This window comes from Podarcis bocagei (genome assembly GCF_964188305.1).
Source record: "Podarcis bocagei genome assembly, chromosome: 1".
In the NCBI taxonomy this organism is placed as follows: domain Eukaryota; kingdom Metazoa; phylum Chordata; class Lepidosauria; order Squamata; family Lacertidae; genus Podarcis; species Podarcis bocagei.
Genome location: NC_138125.1, coordinates 46711997 through 46737962, shown reverse-complemented (window position 1 = coordinate 46737962; position 25966 = coordinate 46711997). Strand labels below are relative to the sequence as shown.

General features: G+C 42.0%; 1 protein-coding gene across 5 annotated transcripts in view; it reads right to left on the bottom strand.

Annotated features, from left to right (window-relative positions):
• STARD9 (StAR related lipid transfer domain containing 9) overlaps nucleotides 1-25966 on the bottom strand; it is a 113794-nt gene that overhangs the window by 47361 nt on the left and 40467 nt on the right. For 3 of the 5 annotated variants that reach the window (XR_014012532.1, XM_081211419.1, XM_081211417.1), the window contains exons 13-22: nucleotides 25603-25700; nucleotides 24995-25072; nucleotides 22709-22783; nucleotides 21970-22149; nucleotides 14173-14224; nucleotides 12280-12417; nucleotides 11069-11151; nucleotides 9945-10051; nucleotides 3758-3951; nucleotides 1063-1531 (exon numbers count right to left, since the gene is read on the bottom strand). Coding sequence is in view for 4 of the 5 variants with exons in the window: in XM_081211419.1 (XP_081067545.1) it covers nucleotides 1063-1531; nucleotides 3758-3951; nucleotides 9945-10051; nucleotides 11069-11151; nucleotides 12280-12417; nucleotides 14173-14224; nucleotides 21970-22149; nucleotides 22709-22783; nucleotides 24995-25072; nucleotides 25603-25700 (1474 nt within the window). In the remaining variant the exon portion in view is untranslated. Of the gene's footprint in view, nucleotides 1-1062; nucleotides 1532-3757; nucleotides 3952-9944; nucleotides 10052-11068; nucleotides 11152-12279; nucleotides 12418-14172; nucleotides 14225-19752; nucleotides 19829-21969; nucleotides 22150-22708; nucleotides 22784-24994; nucleotides 25073-25602; nucleotides 25701-25966 lie in introns of those variants that run through there. The other 2 variants (XM_081211418.1, XM_081211420.1) reach the window with 2 other exon arrangements.

Here is a 25966-nt window from a genome sequence, read left to right as displayed (position 1 = left end):
TCCTGTGCCCCTCCATTAGATGTTGGAATCCAATTCCCACCAGCCCCAGCCAGCATAGCCAATGCACAGAGCTAATGGGAATCAAACAACATTGAAGATTATAGGCTCCCCATCCCTGAACCTATAGTATGATTGCAGGTTCTAACCCAAGATCATAGGGACAGTATTCAATTAAATATTTCAACCAGTGCGATAGGATTTCCCCCTTCTCCCCACACATGTCCTATACTGTCCCCAAATCTGATCTAGAGGGTTGAGGGAACCCCAAGTAGAGAGTTGGGGGTGAGGGGGAGAACATTCAGCTGGACAGGCAGAAATCCTTGCCCTGATAGAACAGTCTCCTTAGCACTATGTTGAATACAGTCCTATGTAGACAAACATACCAAATCAACAGAGTTATGAAGCACTAGTCCTTACCTGAATGGCCCAGCAATTGAGAGACCAATAGGAGGCCTTGACAAGCTATCAAATCTTGTTGGGATGAACCTGCTGACCAGCAAATCTTAATATGACATGGTCTGGATTACACTGGATCTGAGAGGATCTTAGTGTTTGTTGAACTGATATGTTCAATCTTGAAAACTGGATATTACTATATAGGCAACCTCTGAGCTACTGCAGGAAGTGTGGCAATTTATACCACAGTTCACCAGTTCTTAAACAGGTGATTTGTTTCCAAGTACAAGTTTGGTCTATAAAGTCCTAAATGCTTTGGAACTACTGCATTTAAATAACAGCCTTCCACCTTCCAAGGCAAGAAAGGGGACTATGTTTTCTCTTATGGCAAGCAGCCTCAATAATTCCCTCCTCAGAGAGGTTTGCCAAGTGTTGTCCTGTTCTTTTCCAATGTCACATCGAAACTTTTTCATTTGCCTTAACTCTCACTCCTGTCTGTTATGATGGAGCTTGAATGATTAATAAACTAAAAGTTTAGTTGACACATCTGCTGATGAGACTGAATAAGCTTGGAGCCACAACATTTAACATGCACTTTGAAGTTAATGAAAAATGAGCTTTGTCAGAACAGATTAGTGTTTTGAGAAGTATTGTGCAAATATTCACCTGCAATGTGTTGGCTGATGATTTAAAAAGCTGTTTCTTCTGCATTGCAAGGAGCATGAATCTGATTCTGGCTGTGAACACTTGAAGTCCCCAGAAGTTACTGTGGTATCTTGGTCCAGAGACTGGGAATGTTTCACATTATCCTCATTAATCCAGCAATTAGCTTCTAAGTGTTCCAGGTTTTTCTTGGCCTCTAGCAATTTTTGCTTCTTCACAATCCTCTCAAGATGCACTTTAACCTTCTTCCGGCTTAAATGTCTTTCTGCTTTCTTCAAAGAGTATTTTCGTAAAAGTTCTAACTGTACCAGTTTCTTCTTGTTCTGTTCTGTCAGGGACAGGCCAGTTTCTGACTCCAATACGTTCTGGACTCCAGCTTCTGCATATGATTTGACTTCTGTCTGCACAGCAGATTCCTGCTGCTGTTGCTGGACAGCCAGCCGTTTCGTTTCATCAATGAGCCACTGCTGGTCTAGGAAAACAAACAAACAAATGAACAAAAAGCATGAAAATCAGCAAGTCTTGTCAGTTCTGTTGTAATTTATCAACAGCACCGAGAAAATCAACTCTATGTCAATTTTACAATTTGTTTTGAGAAATAAGTTAAGCAAGATCAGCCTGACATTGTGGGTCTAGGTGCAGTGAAATTGTGGCGGAGTGGCCAAGGCATGCTGAAGCTGCAGTAAACACAGGACAACCAACTAGGATTCAAACAGGCCACAACTTTATTGATTACAGATGTCAGCAGGTTTTGGCACAGGCATTGGGTGTGTATCCTGAATCAACCAGTCTAGTCTGTCTGCTGGTTGATTATTTGGTTAACCAAAGTTAAGGACTGCCCTATGTCTTACATCAATCAGGGTGAACTTCCCACCCAAGATCACCATTTTGAAGGTGTTATAGCCCATTAGCCACCTTCTGGGTGTCCAGACAGAAGCACCTCACCCTGGATCCATTTAATGGGATATTCTGATTCCTTGGAGGGGCAGGGCTCCCAACCTCCCAGTCCACCTAGACTAAGGATCCAACCTAATGCCTTATCTGCCATCAAGTTGTGACAATTGCTATGAGGTAGGCAAAACCCTCAGACAAGCCCAATTTGTCAGCAGGCAAATTCCTCCCTGTCCCCGAATATGGCAACTCAAGATGCCCATAGCAAGGTTTTATGCAGGACCTACCGGCTCACCCTTGAGCAGTCCTACACATAAAGTGTGGGGTGGGTAATTGATGAATCCAGCATTGACTGAGGCCAAGGCCTAGGCACAGCTGGCTTTTATAAACAGGGAGTCCACTTCCTAAACCATGCTCCCAAGCTCGCCCATGATTGCCTGCATCCACAGGTAAGGCCCAGCAGCCAGGGTGACTGACGGAGAAGAAAGTGACGTCCCCTTTTAGCAGCACCAAAGTTGGATCCCTGGGTGGCTTACAATAATTAAAAAATCTGTATTAAAAACAGTTGTCCTAAAAACCAGTGGTCCTAAAACCACAGAGGCAAAGGGGGTTGTGGGGAGAAGGGAAACAAAAACACAACAGGTCTGGGATGGTAATCCTTGCTGTTCCAGTACCTTGGTTCTCGAACGTAATCCATTCTGGGAGTCCGTTCCACTTCCAAAACGTTTGAAAACTAAAGTGCAGCTTCTGATTGGCTGCAGGAGCTTCCTGCACTCAAGCGGAAGCTGCATTGGATGTTCGGCTTCCGAAAAAAGTTCAAAAACCAGAACACTTCTGGGTTTTTGGCGTTTGAGAGCTGATTTGTTCATCAACTAAGCTGTTCGAGGACCAAGGTTCCACTGTACTTGAAACACTGGCTATTCTTGGGTGTTTTTTGTTTTTTAAAGAAAGTGTTTTTATATAAATAAAAACTAAAGTTTGGAACTCTGAAGTTTGAAGTATATATGTGTGGGTAACATATTTGGATCATACTAAGACTGTAATGTTGGGGGGGCACATACGCCCACCAAATTTCTGCTGGAAAAGTTTTCTACAGTATGGGATCAGTGATACTATAATACCCTAGTTGAGGCCCAAACAGGGGACAACTAACACAGCTCATCTGGACATCTTAGTGATCAAGCAGGGATATAAGGGCCCAAGTTGTTCAGGGCTTTATACATCAACACATATCAACTTGCTCCTTCTTCTCAAGTATCCTCAGTGACATCCCCATGTAGCCAAATCTGATGGGCATTAAGCATATGTCTGCGGATTGGTTGGAATAATCACTGAGATTAACCATGGGAAAGAGGAGGAATAATGACACTGACAGCAGCAGGAGCAAGATCAAACAATGACACCCAAAGGAGCTGAAAAAAGTTGGGCATTCGTATATCTTTTTTTGTGGGAAGGGGGATTTCTACCCCATCCATAAAGCTATTTTTGACCTGAGAAATGAGACTGGGGAATATCTTATACAGCCTTAATTCAAATTTCTGTAGCTATATCCGAATTTTAAGGGCAGAGAGCATCTCAAGCTGGTAGTTTTAAGAAGGACAAGAATGTATCTTAAAGTATCGTAGGGAAGACTCATCCATCCAATGAATATAAAATATAAACTGCTGCTTGAGCGCTAACTTCACTTTGAGAATGATAAAATAATGGGTGAAAGAAAGAAACCAGAATAAAATGAGAAAATTATGCATCAGCAGTGTAAGTAGGAAAAAAACGAGAATGGAAAGTGATAATGGGAAAGAAAACTCACTTTCTTTGATCCACTGATTGATTATGGCTTGATCATGCTCTAGTTCTTGCTCAGCTTTGATCTGCCCATCCAAGATCTGCTGTTGTAATTTTTCAACATACTGTTGCTGCTTTTGAATTTCCTTGCTGTGGAGAACCTCCTGGTTCTTCAGCTTTGACTGACAATCTTCATGTACAGCATCTCTCTGTTCACTGCTGGAAAATTTAAAAATAAAATTAAACCAGGAAAGCAACATTATTGCAGGTCAAACATATATCTCTTTAAATCGGTTTACGTTTCTGCCAGTCAAAATCAAAGTATCTAATTGTGCAATGAAAAGTTCAGGTCCTAATGAAAGATCCTAATGAAGGAGGATGGGTAAAGGAAAGGCTATGATGTGTATGTGTGTTGCATGTGTGTTTGCATGTGTGTGATGTCACAGTAAGGTCAGAATGTTGACGGGTAGCATGAAATTTAAAAGAAGCTTAATAGCGGGCTCCACATAGTAATACCACTAGCCACATAATAGTTATTTCATTTAAAAATATTTATAAACTGTTCGCAAAATATCAGCGTGGTGTACAGAAGATCAAAAATAGTTAAGCTGTTGTTTTAAGGTAGTCAATGAACAATAATTCAAACTTTATTTCAGAAATGTCTTGGGTAAATAAAAAAAGGCATAAGAATGCATCTAAAAGTGTGGTTTATTGGAGCATGCCTTATTTCAAATGGCAACGAATTCCACATCAAGGGGGGTGTGTGTCTTCTGCTACAGGTCATCCATCATGTTGACCAAGAGTGAGTCAGTCCCAAACCCAGGTCGGAACCCGTACTGGTACAGGTTAAGATAAACTACTTCATTCATACTAGAAGAGCAGTAGCATCCACTCAGAAGTAGCACTCAAATTACCAAGGGAGGGCGGTAGAAGTCCCAGTCCTCTCATTCTGGCTGCAGGAGGCCCATGATTTGTCTAAAATTGGGGAAGTGAGGGGACAGAGCTTTGGGTTTCATTAAGAACTCCCTTACCTTTTGCTTCATAATCTGAGCACTGGCCAGAATGATGAGAAAGTTCCAAGGAATATACATAGCTGCCATTCTAATCTGTCTTTATATCATTAAGGTCATTTTACAGATGGGGATCTGAGGGAAATTTTATCAAGAATATTTGGGAGAAAGGTTGTGAGAATCAGAGCAATGCACGTGGAGCAGACAAAGGAAAGGAAAGGAATGATGGACCATTCTCAAAGTGGCTCCAGTTGATGCTGATGAGTCCCTAAAGACCTGCTCCCTGCCTTGCAGGTCTTTCCCCACCTCACCTGGTAGGGAGGGGCCCTGACTGATTCCAGCTACAAAAGCTGAGGTTGCTGAACAAATTCCTGGGCTGAGGTACTGTTATGGGGAGGTTGTTGTTGTTGGGGAGGGCGGTTGTTGCTAGTTCTAATCAGTCAAGAGGGTTGGTTGATATGGCAAGTCATCAAACACAATGCTACAAGGAGACATTAAACCCTAATAACGGAAAATGAGCACACAAACATTCGCTCAGATGGTGTGTTGGGCACCTCAGCAGATTCTGCAATAACAGCATCAAGAGTGTTTTGAATGGTTTCATCCTTAAACTATATTGAAAACAATTTGCAGTGGACTCTATAGCTCCACTCACAGGGGTAGATAACAGCCCTCTGAACACTCTAAAGAGCTCTGCCAGATAACTTACTTGAGGAAGCAGTGGAGGAAGCACTTCATTGCTTCCTACACTACCATGAGGTAGGCATGATCATGCACCTCTAACTAATGTTCAGTTGGCTTCAGAATGTGTTGTGTGCAGATGGCAGCTAGTCTTCCCAATAGTTTAATCACACAACATTTGCAGGGATACCAGGCAGCCATACATGCTCTACAACACTGGAAAGAGCACTCATGAGCGACTGTGCCAAAAGTCTGTTGTAGTTCCTCATTCTAGAAGGCCAGGGCTTTCAAAATCCTCATGAGCATTCAGGAATCTCCCAGGTTCCACCAGAAAGTGCCCTGATCCTGACACTGGGGTTATTTGGAACCCCTCTCTCCTATTTTGAGATTGCCCATCTCACCTGGACCAAATAAAAAGTGAGGGTGTGGTCCTGCCATGTGTATAGGGCTGGTGGCAAACCAAGACAGCCCCACTGTTGCCAAGGTGGCCATGAAGTCCCAAGCCAACCCCACCCCACAGTCTCGGCTTGGACACTGAAATTGCTAAGACCACCATCCTGGCTTCTGTACCTTCCATACCTCAGTCAGAGAGGCTGCTGGCAACAGGGTGGACAGGATGAGCATAATCCCTCATCTGTCTCTATGGTCCAGCACCAGATACAAGCTGTATAAACCCACTCCAATGTGGAGTGGTATTCTTGTGATGGAATCCGTATGTACCATGGGCAAAACCCTTCTGGGCCTCTGGCCCATGCTGGTGCTGAACTGAGTACTCAGCCCATTCCATCTACTCAGGTCCAGTATCCAAGTCATCACCCTCATCCCTATCAAACCATGGAATAATGAGGTCTTCAGTTGCAGTGTGGCATCTGGCACCATTGCCTATTAAAATTCATTCTAAGCAAAAATCTCTAAGTTTTTTCCTTGTAAAGTTTTGCAACTTTTTATAGAAAGGGAAAACCCAATTTCCAATTCAAAGTTGTATGACTCATTATTAGAGACCAATATATTTATTGTGATTTGTATTTAACTGTTTCAGTCCAGCAAAATAACTAGCTAAGAGGGGCATGTATCATTAGCTGTTTTGAAGAATGGAAACCTGCTTTTTAAACCACCAGCAGCAGTTAAGATCCTCACTTAAAGCAATAATTTCATTATTTGCCTTTCCTTCTCCACTGCATGTGTGTTAGTGCATTCCCATACAAGAAGATTTTTGAGTTGAGTCAAAAATGTTTTGTGCTCAATTGGTACAAGAGTCTGTAAACATAGCCAGTGGAGATTCCCATAGCGCTCTCATGTTAGGAGGCAGATACTGTACAATAGCTGAAACTTCTGGACAGTTATGGATGTCAGTCCTGATGAAATGAATGGAAAGTGTACCCAGCTATCAATGTAAGGTGCATCCATTCTAGTTCTAGGATTATCTAGAGGCTATGAAACACCTGGTTGCCAAGGAGACAAATAAATGACCCTACACCTGGCAAGTCATAAGCCATATTTACTCCCAAGCTTTCTAAATGCATATGTCTTCCCCTCAGCTAAAGGAGAAGAAAGTCTCTTGTGGCTCTAAACCAGGGGTCAGCAACCTTTTTCAGCAGGGGGCCGGTCCACCGTCCGTCAGACCATGTAATGGGCCGAACTATATTTTGAAGAAAAAAATGAACGAATTCCTATGCCCCACATATAACCCAGAGATGCATTTTAAATAAAAGGACACATTCTACTCATGTAAAAACACACTGATTCCCGGACCGTCTGTGGGCTGGATTGAGAAGGCGATTGGGCCGCATCTGGCCCCCGGGCCTTAGGTTGCCTACCCCTGCTCTAAACTGACCAGAAGGCTCCTTTTACCCTTTTTCTAAAACATAAGAACTTGTTGTTTAAGCTAAACACCCCATTTAAATGGGAAGCTGTAGTTCAGCTCAAAAAGCAATTAGACCAATTCAAGGAGAACAGGTCTTTTAAAAGCTGTTAAATGAGAGGCTATTAACCTTCAAGCAGACCCCCCCCCCGGCCTTCCCCCCCCCAACACACAGAAGCTGCAGCTGAATGAAGATTAACTGCTGTACACCAGTCCTATTCATGGTCACCAAAGCATTTGCTAATGGACACTACAAAAGACAGGATATTAGGCTTTATGGACCATTCATTGCTCAGGTCTTGAAAAACAGCTGTTATAAAATGCAACAGTGCACACCGTATTATGATACAGTACTGCAGATCTCTACAATTTTTGCTATCTCAGTGATTAATGCCACAGAAGGAGAAAATAACTGAGGGGGTTGCATTACATAAAGTGTAGAAAGCATTGGTTTCTATGCTCCCGTATTTCCCAACAATTCTTAAAAATGTCAGCAGATTCAAGTACTCAATCCAAGAACAAACAGAAAATATCCTATATGTATTCAGAGCACAGAGACAACTGCATTAAGTAGATTGGTAATAAAAATTCATCCAGCCTGATGCTTGCATCACATAGGTAATGCAGAACGCATGAGGCACCTCTATTGAAACACGAAAGAACTGGAAAATGGCAGGACCTGGGGCTTGGATGTCAGTCCCATCCACATCAATACTGTTTTTATTGCTATATATTCCAATGTTTAGGCATGGACACTTCACTGCCTTGAAGTATAATTGCTTGTTCTGTGGATAATCATTGACACGGTAATCTTAAGTAGCATGACGGCAGGTGTTCTGCCACAGCTCATCCCTACCCCAAACGTTCCACATGGAGAATAATGTCAAAGTAAATGCATTAAAATTATTTGTTACTATAAAGCAGGCCTCTATACTCCAAAATTTGCACAGGTGGTTGTTTTACTGGTCCACAGAAGCATCGTCACCCAGATACTGATACAACTCCAGCTTCTTTCAGGAAATGTTAAATCCCAGCATTTCATGCATTAAGAAATAAACCTACTAATCAGGTTTCCCTTCTTTCAAATTAAAAACAAAACAAAACAGTTAATGAAGCCTTACTGTGATTTTAAAACCCCCCAAAAACATTTACTCTAGAAGATATTGTCTTTTGCTTTGCCAGACCCGACTCTCATCATGGAATGACACAGGCGAAACAAACAAACTAAGGCATGGGGAGAACAGAAACCCTTTGTGGAATATAACCAACATTGCTCACTAGATTTAACAAAGATTAAAAGCATAATTACAATGATAGCATTCTTATCAATAAATAGTAATTAACACATCCAATGTTTATTTCCTAAATGTCACTGACCTTAAACCAATTGTAAGTACCAATTACCGAGAACATTTCCAGGATTATGAAAACAGCTGATTCATTTTTCATCTTCTCGTCCCATGCGTTAACTTGGCAGTCAGCATACTAAATCAGCCTTTTGTAGAATCACGTTTTCTCCCGGCTGTTTTGTCATTAGCTTCCCAGGATTCTATTGTGTAACTCCCTCCCCTCTTCCCCAAAAACGCCTATAAGGCTTATGCAGAATCTGGCGGCTTCTACAGCATAATGCAGTTTTCAGTAGCTATGGCAGCCACAGCCAAGTAATGAAGCAGAATGCTTTGCTGCAACCATATATGGAGGCTTGGATCACAGAACCCAGGCAAAAGGCAAAATACAGTCCCTGAAAACCATCGTCAGATTAAAAAAACACAAAAAAACAACTCAGCCAAATCAGATTCCCCGAGTCCCTAAATATTAGGTATAACTTAGTTTTGAGATTTTGAAAAACAGACTAGGGATGAAAAGAAAGCTATTCAGTATCCCTGCAAATCAATTAAGGCTAGCACTCAAAGCACTTAGGAGTCCGAGTTATAACACAACAAGCTCATCCATTGATTTGCATTTTTGTCCGATACCTCTCCCCACGGCACATCTATCCAATCAAGAGGCTGTTTTCAATACCACACCATAACCTCGGCATAACACAGCAGCAGCAGCAGAGGACTACAGCAGCTGCGCAGGACCAGACATAAAATTTAACCCATACAGCACAGCCCAGGCTAGATACTGTTCTTTCTTAAAGCTCTTATTTCTATCATGAGACAGTGCAGCTGGGATGCAGACTCAGAATCATTAAAAGGAAAGAATAAGCTGTGTGTGAACTTCAGAATATACATTATGTAAACATTCTCAATGGTCTCCCCTTGTATTAAGAGTAGTGGGAAGGCTTCAGAACTGTGAAAGCGTGGCCATGCTACTATTAAAAAAATATGCATTTGTAGGCAACTGTATTGCTAAAAAGGAAGCGAAGATTATGGGTGGAATTCAACAACTTTTACAAATGTGATAGCATTTCAGTATGCCAGATGGAATGACCACCTCCTTCCCTCATCCCGTGCTGTTCAGGGGGTTCTTTGGACACATAGTAGCTGATTTCAGGGGTCAGAGGGAGGAGGGGGGGACAGCCCTACTGTGCAAGTGGAAGTTGACAGAGTTTGATAGATGAATTCTGCCCAATATCCTTGCAACCTTAAAAAAAATGAAATCAACAGAATTCAGATGAATGTCATTTTATTTCAGTTAAATCCTTTTAAACATACCTTTCCGTTTCAGCTGGATAAAAGCTATGAGGATGGGAAGGGAAGTCACCATCCAAATCCAGCCATTCAAGAGATCTGCAACTCACTACAGAAGAGGACTCACTGATCTATAAAACAGAAAAGATGGGGAAGGAAGTAAATAAGACAAGATGATTAAATTAATTGCTAGAATCACTGTTGCGAGTTTTTGATGTAAGATACAGCCCCTGCTCCATAGAGCAAAGAGTGTCAATAATGAAACCTAGATTTAAATCCTACTTTCACGTCTTAGGCTGGGCCTTATATCCAAGCCAACCATGAAACAAAGAGCTTGGGTCCTCCTGGCTGACAATGATGGCTATAAATATGTACACAGGAAGAGGACTTACGTTACATTCAGGGTTTCCCCAGTGATTCTGAATGCTAATGTGCACAATCTACTGGACACAGATTCCGCACAAACCCTAAAGAAGTGAATAGGAATCCTCAAAAGATGTGCCATTTCCCCTAAACCTGAATTTAATTTCAATGAGAACAAGAAAAGGTCCTGTAAAATTGTGCCCATTTCAGCTACCGTACAGCAGACCTACCACCTCAAGATTCCTGTGCTGCAGTTCCAACTCTTATGTGTGTGCGGGGGCACAATGCATGAAAGTATGCCAGAATCAAACTATTTGCTGCCTGCTGCTGTTTATTGATCGACAGCAGTACATGTGTACAGGATCTAGGGGTTTAAGTTGAGCAGAAGCTTAGCATCAGTCAACAGTGTGATTCAGCAGCAAAAAAAAGTATCGCCATCCTATGATTCAGTGGAGGAAGGAATGCTTAAGGACTCCAGCAGAAGAGAACCCTGAAGGACTCTGGAGACCAAAGTCCATGTGGCATGCCACATCACCTTCTTCTGAAATTGCCCTTCTAGGAAGGGCCAGAACCACTATAAAACATGTGACCCAAAGCACCATCTTGACCAAACAACACAAAGGACACCACAGTCAATGGTATCAAGTGTACATAAGTTTTCTGCTGGCAAATAAGTAACCATGGAAAGCATGAGGTATTCTCATATTTACTACAGAGTACTGACATTAGCAGTCAATGAAACAAGGGGCGGGGGGGGGGGGCAACAAACAATACTCCAAACTTACGGATCGTCTTTGTCTTAAAAGGGCAGCCTCAGCTGGGTGGTTGAACCTAAATTTGTGAGCTTTGCCCAGAATAACCAAAGCTCCTAAAAACAGGAGTAAGAAAAGGCAAATTGAGAAACCAGCAGTTATTTAATCTGTTATGCAAATATTTGACTTTTCCTGTGTATTTATAGTACATTTTACTACAAATATGGTATTTTTTAAAGCTACAATTAGATATAACATGTTATCTGTTATTAACAATTTATTTTTGTTAACAATATAATTCTGAAAATATTCTAGTAACAAAAAGACATTTTTGATCCCACTTTGGAATTAACTGGGCTTCTCAATTTTTTCAAAATACCTCGAACACTTTTTTATTTTTTTTTATTTTATTAATAATATTTTTATTAAAGTTTTAGCCTTCCTTCATAAGGTAAATGCCCAATCTCCTTTGATCATTTTGGTTGCTTTTTTCCTGCAGATTTTCCTGCTCAGTTGTATTTTTATTTTAACTGTACATGGTATTCCAAATTCAGCTGCACCATAATGGTATCATGATGCTGGCAGATTTGTTTTCATTCTCTTTCCAAGCAGCATTATAAAATTATTAATACAGATACGCCACAGGATGTTCACCACTGCCGGCACTGCATGTAGGATGAGACTTGCACACCAGTGCTGAAGGCACCTTTATAGTGCTTCTACTTTGAAAGTTACATGAAATGAAATGAGATGAATCCAGAACTTTAAGACTACCAATATATCTGGTGCATCACATCATTAATATATTCACAATTGAACTCAAGAGACATTCAGCTATTGACTTTCATTAAAAATATCTGAGGCACTGAGCCAAAGCTATCAGGTATAAGCAGCAGAAATAAAGCTAATGTGTTTTACAGAAGGAAGTATTCATCCTGGGGCTTGTCTTTAAAATTCCAATTTAGCTAGGGTAGCCTAGAGTAAAACAAATATGAGTACAGAGCAATTATTGCAGTCACAAATTTTTATAACAACAAATGATATGCAGTGTAGGCCCATGTTCTCAGATGTTCCACTGAAATCAGGAGTACTCACTTCTGAGAAAACATGGCTAGGATGAAGTCATGCAATGCTTCAATGTACTTTATAATCCTGTTCCATAAATCTGTTCTCAAATCATTTTACATATCTACCAGGTGTGCTTGACAGCAGCAGTACTGTAAAAGAAGAAGTACAGGATTTACCTTGTGACAAACGAACAGAACCTGTGACTTCATGACCATTCACAACGCAATGCGCTCCCTGAAGAGGCCGCAGAGTCACAATCCCATGCTGGTTGTCTACAACGCAATGGTCCCTTTCAATGCACTGACCCTGCAAAACTGCAAAACACGTGGATTTATTATTTATTTAATTATTATTGTTTTTCGCGGGGTGGTGAAGGAGAAACATCCATTATTTTCTTTGTACAAAACTCCAGTGCAAATATACAGAAACACTAGGAAGGATAATCATGCTATTTGTTATTAATTTGTACTACCCTTAAAATAATTCATGCAATGCGAGGAAAATTTATGGCAAGTCTCTGCCAGATGGCTCCCAATTTAAGCAGCACAGTTATATTCTTGAAGAATTAGGTTAATCTACTATACAAGATTTAAATTTATTCTTCGCAAATGATCATTCTAACCAGTTTTTGAAAATAAAACCAATTGTTCTGAAGGCATCTGTACTGCTCTGTCCATTTGTTTCCTTGTATAGTACAGCAAACATGTTATTTTGTTTCCAGTTTGTGATGCTATTTTAACAAACTTTTATTTTTTACTTGCTTTCTATGTGAGACACAGTGCAATAAATTTGTGACAAGAAATCAAAGTGAACATTCAATAAACAGGTCCTGGCGTTCAGTTCTTCATCAGATCACCCTCCCATTCTCCATTTGATTAATTTCTGTCATGTGTAATTTTGACCTTGCTATGGACTATTTGTTGGTCTCCGTATTTGCAGCCGGGCAGGAATTTGTTTACCAGGCCAATTGGTGCCAGTCCGGTGGTTGTGTCTACCTCACTACAATACTCACAACTTTGGTGGTTTAGGCATTAGATAAACCTTAGTCTTGGCAGGGGCGGAGGAAGGGGTGTGTGGAGGGTGTGGGCCGCCCTGGGTGTCACCACTGAGGGGGATGACAAAATGCTGGGTGGCACTTACCGCGGGGCCTGTAGCGTGCCTGAGCCACGTGTCTCTCCGCCTGCTGCCTCCCCCCCCCCAGTTGTAGAGCAGCTGAGTGGGAGGAGGCAGGCAGACACCGGAGGCTGTGCCCCCACCCCTATGGGCTGCTCGCCCCGCCCCTGGGTGCACCGCCCCAGGCGCCCAAGCAGCTTCCTCCGCCGCTGAGTCTTGGATGGAGGGGAGGCTATGGTCTCTGCCTACCCCTCCAAATGTAATGGTATCTCACGAAAGGGATCCAGGAGCAGTTACTTCTGACCTTATGCCCAGGCGGGGGTTTGGGCCACAGCACACCTCAAGACAGCGATCCCTGTGGGGGTCCTTCTATCTGATGCAAGTCATAGGCCTGTTGGGTGGCCCAGGGTTTCACTTCCGGCACGTGGGCCAGAAGTCAATGGTTGTGGCCCAATGTCTATGCAAAAACTCTTGCATCTGTAACCAATAAAGTTGTGGCCTTATCTGACCCAATGAGTTGTGCCTGGTTCTTTCCAATTAGCAGAGATGCCATGTCCGGTTCTTTCTAATTAGTGGAGATGCCGTGGGGTTGTGGAACTTTGGCACTCAATACACAGGTCCTCTCAGAGTTGCAACACTTTTAAAACATCGGCCTCCAGTTCAGCAGAATGCCTGTATAGACCCAATAAAAGAACACCAAAAGTACCAAAAAGAGGCCAAATCATTATGGGGACCTTGGGGTAGCCATCAGCACATCACCCCCAAAACCAAATTAACTTTTCCCACAGCTCTAGCATATGTATGCTAACCTCTCCTACCAGGTCTTACTCCCCACTGGAGTGAGGCAAGTGGACACAATTCTTGTTAGGTTCGGTGTAGGTTTTGGGGAAATCACAGGATGTTGCATTTCTCATGATTTCTCTGCAAGAGTTTGGGGTCTCCCTCATAATTCTTACCGATATCCTGTTCCTGGTTTGAATCACTTCTTCCAATTTTGGTTGTTCCTTCCTACAAAATTGGAACAATCACAGTAAGTTATTATTATTATTATTACTATTTTAAAGAGACTTGGATAGATTTATATATTCCTTCCACGCATGTGTGCAGATTTTTATACTTTGTTGTGTAACATTTCCACTACATTTATCAACTATCTGCTTGAGGCAAGCAATTTGGTTTTTAAAATTTCAGGTGAGAGAAATGACTCTAGACAATAAGATTCAAAAGCCTATGGACTTCACATGGTTCAGAACATTTAGATTTTCCAGCACAAACTTTCCTGATACATTTAATTAGAAAGTATTTCTTCACACAGTGCACAGTTAAACTATGGAATTGACTTTCACAAAGGGTGGTGATTAGAGGATTAGACAAATTCATAGAGAATGAAGTTTGCAGTGGCTACAAGCCATGATAGTTATATGTTCTACCTTTAGCGAGAGGCCTCAAGTTTATAAAACCATACCATGTGGATCTTGGCTTGCTCTGTGTTGCAATGCTAATTTCTGCTATGCTACATAAAATGTTTCATCCTTCTGAATTTTCTCATAACAAGCTATCTACCATATTTTAGCCTTCTAGGTGGTTTGGAAGCATTTAAAACACAAGATTTCAAACTTACACTCCAACTCTAAAATCTAGCAAATCTATTACTGAGCACTACAATTTTAACACTTATCTCCTGGCATAAAAAGAGCTACTCACTCAGAAGAATAAGGTATCATTTGCTATGTAAAATATTTTAATGGTGAACATGCTTGTTATTCTACACGCATCCTAAATCAGCTTTTTTTAAAGGGTAATAATAGAATGCTGGGATAAAATTGAGTAGCGTACTTAAGTGCCATTGATTTCAATAAGAACCACGAATTATGAACTGGATTACAGCCTTAAATTAATTAAGACAGATCTTATTTCCAAATAAAACAGATGAAGAAATAATCCTTGCCTAGAAAAATTTGCAGATAACAAAAAATAAATAAAAAAATGAAATCTAGTCCCCGCAAGAGCTAAAGTGAAGGGTGGCAGATCAACAGATAACACTGTACAATAGTAACACACTTATTAAACATAGCAATGATGAGGGAATTATATTCCCGTGTAGTGTTGTATGAGACTCATATGGGAAAAATGATTAGTTGCCCTAACAAACTTCTTATGTAGGAAAGGTTACAAAGATGCAAGAAGTTCAGCCCCTGCTTCTTCAGAATATTTATCAGCAGATCAGAAAAACATCAAACAACCGCTGCCTAAAATAAGTTCTGAGGGTCCAGAAACCTTTTCAGATGTATTTTCTGAACACATGTTCAGCAAGTTGACATGAGGAGATGGCATGCAAAAGAAAGGACACAAAATAAAAAGAAAATTGAGAGGGAGACAAAAAGGTGAAAAGAAGTAGAAGAAATTGAGGGGGGTGGGAGAGAAGGAAGCTTATAAATATTTGAGAACCTAAAGAAGCAGAGATAAAAAGGTATGGGTGGGGCCCAGAGTAGAGGAAGAATATGCTTTGGAGAAGAAAGGGAAGGGACAAGGGGTCTGTTTGTACCCTGTGTTCCCAAGTCCCCTCAGAAACATGGAGCTGGCCCCTCTCCTCCTTAGAGCTTGCCAACCTTCATTCTTATTAACCCTCCTCCTACTCATACTGCCCACCTCACACAGACAATGCTGTTTCAGCCACAGCAGCAGAAGGCAAGGCGGAAGGAAGTGCCGGACTGCAGAAGCACAGCAGGATAGATGCTAGGGAGATGCCCTGGATTGTGTCAATTGTTTCCCTGCAACTTGCCTGGACCATCCAACTGCCTCAGTCTCCCTTCCTCAGCTTCCATTCTCCTCACATTCACAGTGCTGCTGCGATGACCCAGCTCTCAGAAGTATGCCATCACACTATAGTTTGCAGCACCATCTGTCTGCAGGCATGTGAACTACAGTGTGATGACAGCACTGCACAAATAAATACCGTATTTTTCGCTCTATAACACGCACCCGACCATAATATGCACATAGTTTTTAGAGGAGGAAAACAAGAAAAAAAATATTCTAAATGAAACAGTGGATGTATGATTTTTGTGGTTCATGCTGTGGCCATGGACATGTGATCTGACAGTGAGTTTGGAGTAGCCCAATGCAAAAATCCTGAGGATCCATGTGGATCCATGCTTTGTAACCACGTTTTTGCACCACTGCGGCCACAGGCAACAGTGGGTGTGTGATTTTTTTGGTGCAAGATGTAGCCATGGACATGCTATGAGATCTGATGGTGAATTTGGGGTGACCCAGTGCAAAAAATCCTGAGGATCCATGTGGATCTGTGCTTTGTAACCACGTTTTAAGTGGGGAGGGAAGGAAAAGCACTCAAGGGACAAGGAGCACGCGTGGGGTGTGTGGAGAAGGATGCTGCTAATAATGCAGGCGAGGGGTTTAACGGGAGAAGGAGCATGCGTGGGGTGTGTGGAGAAGGATGCTGCTAATAATGCAGGCGAGGGGTTTAAGGGGAGAAGGAGCACGCGTGGGATGGGTGGAGAAGGATGCTGCTAATAATGCAGGCGAGGGGTTTAAGGGGAGAAGGAGCACGCGTGGGGTGTGTGGAGAAGGATGCTGCTAATAATGCAGGCGAGGGGTTTAAGGGGAGAAGGAACACGCGTGGGGTGGGTGGAGAAGGATGCTGCTAATAATGCAGGCGAGGGGTTTAAGGGGAGAAGGAGCACGCGTGGGGTGGGTGGAGAAGGCTGCTGCTAATAATGCAGGCGAGGGGTTTAAGGGGAGAAGGAACACGCGTGGGGGGGTGGAGAAGGATGCTGCTAATAATGCAGGCGAGGGGTTTAAGGGGAGAAGGAGCATGCGTGGGGTGGGTGGAGAAGGCTGCTGCTAATAATGCAGGCGAGGGGTTTAAGGGGAGAAGGAGCACGCGTGGAGGGGTGGAGAAGGATGCTGCTAATAATGCAGGCGAGGGGTTTAAGGGGAGAAGGAACACGCGTGGGATGGGTGGAGAAGGATGCTGCTAATAATGCAGGCGAGGGGTTTAAGGGGAGAAGGAGCACGCGTGGGGTGTGTGGAGAAGGATGCTGCTAATAATGCAGGCGAGGGGTTTAAGGGGAGAAGGAACACGCGTGGGGTGGGTGGAGAAGGATGCTGCTAATAATGCAGGCGAGGGGTTTAAGGGGAGAAGGAGCACGCGTGGGGTGGGTGGAGAAGGCTGCTGCTAATAATGCAGGCGAGGGGTTTAAGGGGAGAATGAACACGCGTGGGGGGGTGGAGAAGGATGCTGCTAATAATGCAGGTGAGGGGTTTAAGGGGAGAAGGAGCATGCGTGGGGTGGGTGGAGAAGGCTGCTGCTAATAATGCAGGCGAGGGGTTTAAGGGGAGAAGGAGCACGCGTGGAGGGGTGGAGAAGGATGCTGCTAATAATGCAGGCGAGGGGTTTAAGGGGAGAAGGAGCACGCGTGGGGTGGGTGGAGAAGGATGCTGCTAATAATGCAGGCGAGGGGTTTAAGGGGAGAAGGAGCACGCGTGGGGTGGGTGGAGGATGCTGCTAATAATGCAGGCGAGGGGTTTAAGGGGAGAAGGAGCACGCATGGGGTGGGTGGAGGATGCTGCTAATAATGCAGGCGAGGGGCTTAAGGGGAGAAGGAACACGCGTGGGGTGTGTAGAGAAGGATGCTGCTAATAATGCAGGTGAGGGGTTTAAGGGGAGAAGAAGCATGCGTGGGGTGTGTGGAGAAGGATGTTGCTAATAATGAAGAAGAGGGGTATAAGGGGAGAAGGCTCCTCTCCTCTCCCACTTTGCTCCTTTAAAGGAAGCAGGCTCTGCTTTTCTCCCTCCTCCCCGCTCATCCCCGGCTTAGTGAGCTGAAAACCTTTGCTGCTATGTAGCAAGCTGAGTGGGGAGGAGAGAGGGACAGAGAGCCTGCTTGCTTTAAAGGAACCAACCGGACAGGAGCCGCTTACACTCATGTAAGCGGCTCCTCTCCTCTCCCGCTTTGCTCCTTTAAAGCAAGCAGGCTCTCTGTCCCTCTCTCCTCCCCACTCAGTGGCTCTTCTCCCGCTTTGCTGTTTCAAAGCGATACATGGAGGAGGGAAGGAAGGGAAACCATGGATCGTCTGCTCACAACTGCAGCAGACCCCCCCGTCATCCGTAGGCATTCCCTCCATAACACGCACAGACATTTCACCTTACTTTCTAGGAGGAAAAAAGTGAGTGTTATGGTGCAAAAAATACGGTATGTAGGATAAACTGCTTTGTGAATGTGTTTTGCTTTTAAAAGTAAGGTATATGTATATGTGGGACGCAGGTGGCGCTGTGGGTTAAACCACAGAGCCTAGGACTTGCCGATCAGAAGGTTGGTGGTTCCCGTTGCTCGGTCCCAGCTCCTGCCCACCTAGCAGTTCGAAAGCACGTCAAAGTGCAAGTAGATAAATAAGTACCGCTCTGGCGGGAAGGTAAATGGTGGTTCCGTGCGCTGCTCTGGTTTGCCAGAAGCGGCTTAGTCATGCTGGCCACATGACCCGGAAGCTGTACACTGGCTCCCTCGGCCAATAAAGCAAGATGAGCGCCGCAACCCCAGAGTCGGTCATGACTGGACCTAATGGTCAGGGGTCCCTTTACCTTTATATGTATATGTATCTAAATCTAAATAAATAAAATCTGGACCTAGTTCACACAAAAAGCAAATGTTCCTAGATATGTGAATGTCAAAAGACACATTATATATAAGGCATGCTATTTTTCAAAAGATAAAACCAAGGATTATGTGAGCCCTGTCCTGAGAGAACATTTTAATTATAATTTCTCTCCTAAATATATTCAGGCTCTTTGTCACAAGTAAATCCTATACTTTTGTTTTTACGCAAAACTGCTGCCACACCTGGTAGACATTGTAAAATACAGGTAAACAAGAAGAGTGCAAGGGTTAAAGCACCTCTCATGTAGCATGATCTAGAGCAGTGTTTCCCAAACGTTTTTGGGCAACGGCACACCTGCTTACCGGAAAAAAATCTCGCGGCACACCACCATTAAAGCCCCGCCCCGTGACGTCAGCGCGCAGCGTCACGCCGGGAGGGACGCACAAAAGTGAACGTTTTTTCCCTCCCCCTTGCCGGGGTGGGAGGAGGCAGCAGAGCGAGGGCAGCTGAGGCGGCGGCGGCAGCTGAGGCGGCGGCGGCTGCGATAGCGGGCGGAGGAGGAGCCGTCGCCGGGAGTTGCTGCTGCTGCTGTTGCTGCTGCTGCCCGGACATGCCGGCCTCCTCCTCCTCCGCTGTCTCGCGCTCCTCCCTTTTGCGCGCGCTGCCCCGCCGCTCGGCACCACCACCGCGGAGCCGCCCCGGCTCGACGCGGATCCTCGCCGCCGCCGCCTCTCGCCGCCGCCTCTCGCCCGCCTCCCTCCCACGGCACACCAGCCGGTGTCTCACGGCACACTAGTGTGCCGCGGAACACCGGTTGGGAAACACTGATCTAGAGCAGGCTTCTTTTCCTTTGCTATTCATGCGAGATAGCAAGACAGCACTGTTCACTATGTAGAGGAAAAACATTAACATTTTACCTTCTTGCTCCTCAGTTGAAGGTAACAGACACCTGAATCTAAAAAGGCAAAGCATAAAGAAAAGTAAAGGCAGCATCTAGAAGCAAAGAAAGAGGGGACAAAGTCGTTAGTGCAGCGTAAATGAAGCAGACAAGAGGGTTTAATGAAAATCCCTGTTAGTGAGTATGCAAGTAAGGTTTCTTTCTATATAAAGATATATTCAATCTCTCTCAGGTATTGCAAAATTGGCTCTTGTGCAAAAGCGACTATGAAAGCCATTCTTTCTACTATGTCAGAACTGTTACCTTGATTAGACTTCTTGTAGTCTCAGCAACTAACAAAGGGAATAAACATTTTGAAGAAGTCTCGGCTTTCTGTTTCAGTGGGACACCAAGGGAAATATGGGGAAATATTGCATCTTGCACTAGTCCCAAACAACGGCATGTATATTCAGTCATGGGGGCCTATATGATATAAACTTTAATATGAAAAAGTACCAATTGCCATAAAGAATGTGCAAAAGAAAAAGCAAACACCAGCACTCTTGGATCTGAAATGCTCTTTGAGAAGTAAAAGGGATATAATAAATGAAACATCTGCAGGTAAATTATCCAAAATTAAGATATTTTATGTCAGTTGAAGTGGGATGATACTCACGTTTTAAACAGTGGAAGTTAGTTTAGGAAAAGGGAAAAAATTAGAGAATGTCAGGCGTATTGTTAATGCATATATTGCACATGCTTCCTAGACTAGGTTCCTTAATGGAGAATTTTAAATTGACACAAAAACATTGTAAAGCATAAGCTCTTTCTATAATTTTGCTGCCATAATTTCTAGGAAGTTGAACTCCAGCTTTAAGCGCGTGCACCAAACAAAAAGTGTCCAAACATGTATCACAGAGTCATTTTAAAATAAGAATTACACTTTTAATAAAGGCACAAAAGTTGTTCGGATTGCTGGCTTCTTTTTCTTATGCAGTTAATCTTCCTCTTTTTGGCTTAAATGGTTCTTCAGTTACTTACTCATAGTAAGTACACAAAAATTCTATTCATCATGTCATTAAACTAAGCTTCATTCTTGAAACAAAAAAGAGAGAGCTAAATGAAAGTAGTATTTAGCAAGTTGGGCCTTTCTTTCCCTTTTTAGTATAAATCTTTAAACCCAAACTGATATACAGTGGTACCTTGCTTTACAACCATAATCCATTCCAGAGGTCCGTTTGTAAACCAAAACAGGTTGTAACCCAAGGCGAGCTTTCACCAATGGGGCCTCCCCAAAAAATTTGTACGTAATAAAAAAAAAAAGGATTGTAATTCCAAAAAAGGTTGCAAACTGGGACACGCACTTCCGGGTTTGACATGTTTGTAATCCAAAATGTATGCAAACCAAGGTACCACTGTACTGTTAAAAATAAATTTCTCCATTTCCAAAAAGTTAGTGCCTTTTATAAGTCATCTTGCCCAGGAATCTGGCCTCAAAAGGTTTTCACTGTACACTGTACTTATAGAGAAAACATAGCATACTTAGCACTTTCAGTTAAAATATGTTTACAGACAGACTAATATGGGGAAATTGAAATAAAATTATGTTTCGTATTTTCTCTTTCAGAATGATTGCTGAAATGCTTTTTATAACAATGTTTTAAAATAGCATAAGGAAAACTACAATATTAACAATGATAATCCTTGTATCTGATACCCACTGTGTACTACAGCTTTGTATAATAACCAGGAACTTAATCCATCCTTATTTAAAAATTTGGATAAATATCTAAATTCACTACTTGTCTATAATGCTGTGATTTTTGCTTCCATTGCTAAATTATTATATCCACTTTGTTAAAATTTTACTCTAAAAGCATGTGTTTCTTCAGTTTCCCCATGGCAATGATGTAGTCTACATGGTATTACTAAGCCCAAGTAATATAACCTTCCCTTTTGTTTGCCAGACATATGAGTAGAAGTATTAACACAGAGGTGCAAAATTTAGATACACCATGGGTTTTTTCTATTAATGGAATAGTATAGATTTCAGATTCTCTCAAAACCTTAAAGAAGAATGCAATTATTTTATCTCATCTCACAATGATAAACTCTCTACTATTTCAAACTATTTGTGTCCATATTATTACTATTAAGCAAACATAGCAGGTTAAACCATTTTTCCATATACAGTATAACTACAGCTATTGCTACCTGAAAGTAAAAATAAACAAACAAACCAAGTGTTGCATCTCACCCTGAGATGATACAGCATAACTCCCGTACTAAGGATATCATAATCCATGGCCATTAAATGAGGTAAACTGGAATCTATCATCACTCCAGCTTTTTCCTTGTTGATATCCACACTGTATTCTTCCATGATAGCTTTCCTGTTAATCCACTTATCTGTCCAGTCTTTGGTCAACTGCTCAATCTTTGGAAACAGTAGAAGAGGGGGAAATGTACTTATTATAAAGCGTTACACAAAACTATTTTTTCCTGCAAGAAAGTACAAATTACATAAGTTACTCTGATGGTTGCTGGGCAATTGTTCCTATCAGCATGCTTGTGAAGAGGATTCTAATCTAGAAACTTGATCTGCACTAAGCAACAAGTTGCCCAGAAGGAAGAGCTGAGTCAGCCGCACTATAGAAACTAACTGGGACTATTTTGGTTCCTTATGTCACATGATCCCTGCTGGGATGGAATCCCAGCCGTCTCTAGCGGTGATAGCAATATAGTCAAGTTCAGGCCAGCAGCTTCCTCCACTTACAAGCTGTAATGGTAGTAAAAGGAGTAAGGTGCCTGGTCCTCATTGCAAGTGTTCCCAGTATGAGACTCTGACACTTTAAGGTTGCTTTTCCCATGCACCTGCATTCATAAGGTCACTCTTTATGGGCCTTGGGGAAATATCCACACATATTTGCTAAGCTATGTATACACTCTTATGGAAATGCCACACAGGTATTAGGGAAATTATTAATCATGCATACCTTAAGTTCATTCTGAAGAACTAATTCTGTAAGATTTCCTTCTCTGTCATCGCTCCACGAAGGACTAGAATTCCTCTGTTGAAACAAAACATTAGGGATGTAATGTTTCCATATTCAAAACGAAGGTGAATGATCTGAAGTCACAAGGTAAAGTAATATGTCAGAATTATCCTATATTTGACCATCCATAGCTACATATGAAGTATTCCTAACCACAGCAGTGAGCACTGGGAAGAGAAGTGATATTGAACTTTTGATATTAATTCTTGACACAGATTTTGCTTTAGTTGTTTCATGTATTTACTCTGTAATATTATGTATCAATGAGTGATTTGATTCTTGTGTTCCTGGTTGGGTTCCTGCATTTTGCAAATCTCTCATGCTTCACTCCTACACTGCATCTCATACTTATCTGACCCTGAAGGGTGGGACGTTTATTTGTATTATTAGAAGGGCACAGATGGTTAGTCAGGGTGTTTTGCTAGGATGTTTTAAGTTCACGCCAGAGTGCTGAGCCAGGAAGAAATATATGGGAATGGAATGTCCATAGTTCCTTAGTGAAAGCCTGGCTGTTGAGGCAACTGGAGGTTAAGTGCAAAAGCTGAGACCAAAGTTGATATCAGTGTAGAGCCATGTCTTTTTACATCCCTTGACCTGTAACCTCTTTGGATGTATGCAATGATGCTTTATGATGTATGGCTATGTGTGTAAAACTCTATAAAAGCTTTGTTCTAACATTCTTCTGATGCAGTCTTTTCTAGCTGGCAAGGCTGCCCTATTGCGCCACAGCTTTAATAAACTGGGTTCCTACAGGAAGTTTGCTTGCTAGTCTCTAGGTTTCGTCGTCACTTAAAGGTATATTCGCTCACCTGAGCAAGGACTAGTGCATACCTTAAGTGGTTCGGAAGTAAATTCTTACCACAGTAAGGAGGAAATTCTGGATCTTACAGCTAAATCTCTGTTCTATCCTTATATGAGTGCATGGACCCAAGTTTGATGTCACCTTCTTTCCAGGACTTGACTGAAAGATTCTACTGGGAGGTCTCTGAAATTCTCTGAGATGACTCAGCAGTGCTTTGTCACATTGACTACAAAGCCATTGGGTGCCGGGCATCAGAAAGTAGATACCTATCTCTGGTTCTGCTGCTTCTTTTTGCTTTTTTTTAACTAAAAAAATGTTTAGGGGTACTCTCATTTTGACTCAAAAAACCCACCATTTTATAGTTCAAATGGGGGAAAATAAATACAGTAAACAGACAAAAGTACAAAGATTCACAAAATGTTTATGCGTCCCCCCCCCCCCAGAAAAAAGCACTGCCTATCTCCGTGGGCTGGTGATATAAACTAAGGCATGATTCACTGAAATATCATTAATGCAGTATAGAAATATCATTAATACAGTATCCTCATCTTCTGATTATTCCTTTGAATCTTGTGTGTTTGCTGTGACTGATTGAAGACCTTGCCTTTAAAGTCCCAAAGCCACTCTTGGAGTAATCTAATTTTAGGACAGCTAAAAATTGTTTCCAAAATATATTTAAGACTCAAACCACGACTACCCTAAAGGGGTATATGTAATTTTTCAAAAATGAACAAACTCACTATTTTGGTCAATATGCTTAATTAAAGTTAACAATCATAATGAATTTATAATTTTGTTATAGCAAGTGACATTTGCACACCAGCTAATAACCATTCCAAGTTTGCTTTGTATTTTGCTTTAAGCTGGAGATTTCTGGGTGTGTGCTGGGAGCATGTTAAAGCATGCTTAGACCAGGCATGAGGAACCTGTGTGTCTTCAGATGTTTTTGGATTACGGCTCTCATCATCCCTGACCACTGGCCATGCTGGTTGGGGCTGATAAGAGTTAAAATCCATTAACATATGCGGGTCAGAGATTGGCTCCATCCCTGACTTAGTTATTAATGATATCATTTGAGTTCTAGATTATTCAACTTTAAAGACATAACTATATTTAACTTATTTATTAAGAGCAGCTTCAGTGGTATAGCACATGCTGTGTACTCAAGGAAGTCCCAGGTACAATGTCCAGCATCTCCACCTAAAAGCCACTAGTAACATCTGCCTGAGAGCCTGGAAGATGCCCCCAGTCAGAGCAAGGACTACTGGGCTGGAGGAACAAATTGACTGACATGGTATAAAGCAGTTTCCTGTATTCTTAGTAACCCAACTCAGGCAAAAGTGATATTGCTAAAAATATATATTTATATACAGATCTAATGACTGGCCAATTTAGACTCCATTTAATTAAACATTTGTACAAACCAGCTCAAAGCTCATCAGCATAGCCTTCAATCTATCAATTTCTTCTCGCAATTCTCTAATCAGCTTCACATTTGCATCCTGAAATATAGCAAATATTAGAGAACAAACAAGCTTTTCAAAAAATAATAATACAGAAGTCATAGGACAGTATGGAAGCAACTGATTCCATATGGCTTGTTCTAAAAGAAATATGCTGGATGCTTGAGGGCGTTGCTACGCCATATTTATTTATTTGATTAATTTATTTTAGTGGGGGAGAGAAATCATGGATCTCATGCTGAGTTCATAATTCACCTACTGCACAGCATATCTATACTGAATCTCCCCCTTATCTCTCTGTTAAAATTCAAACCGTGATTATACTTGGTGTGAACATGTGTAGTAGGTACACATATGATGAAATTACACCTTAAGTATTAATTAACAGTACCACATTGAATTAATAACATTTTTATATGCACATAAACAGTAAGGCAAAAATGCTGTGGCCCTTCACAGATTATTTATTGGACTTTCACTTGTACTTTTGTAAGAGATATACTCCTTTACCCATTACACGGAGAAGAACATTGATTAATAAATGATAAAATAACAACATGGTAGCTCACCTCATTTACCCGGGGTTTGTTAATAATGTTTTTGGCATTTGAGGCATACCGCAACGTACTCATGGTCTCATTGTAACAAGAGTTTGCAGGTGAGACAGCTACAGATTAAAAAAGGGAAATACTGTGTAAATAAAAATTTGATTGCAAAAGCACACCAGTTTTTATCCCTCCATGCAAAAATCACAAGACTATATAAACCCTATTTTCAATTTAGCCTGTCTGCATGAAGATGTCCAAGAGGGCTGAAAACAACAATGCAGCGTTTCCGCCTTTGCAGAAATGCCCCTCCAAACCAAACCCTCTTCACACTACCTACAGTCTTGCCCAAGGCCAATCGATAAGTCCTTGACTAAGCTGGAATTTG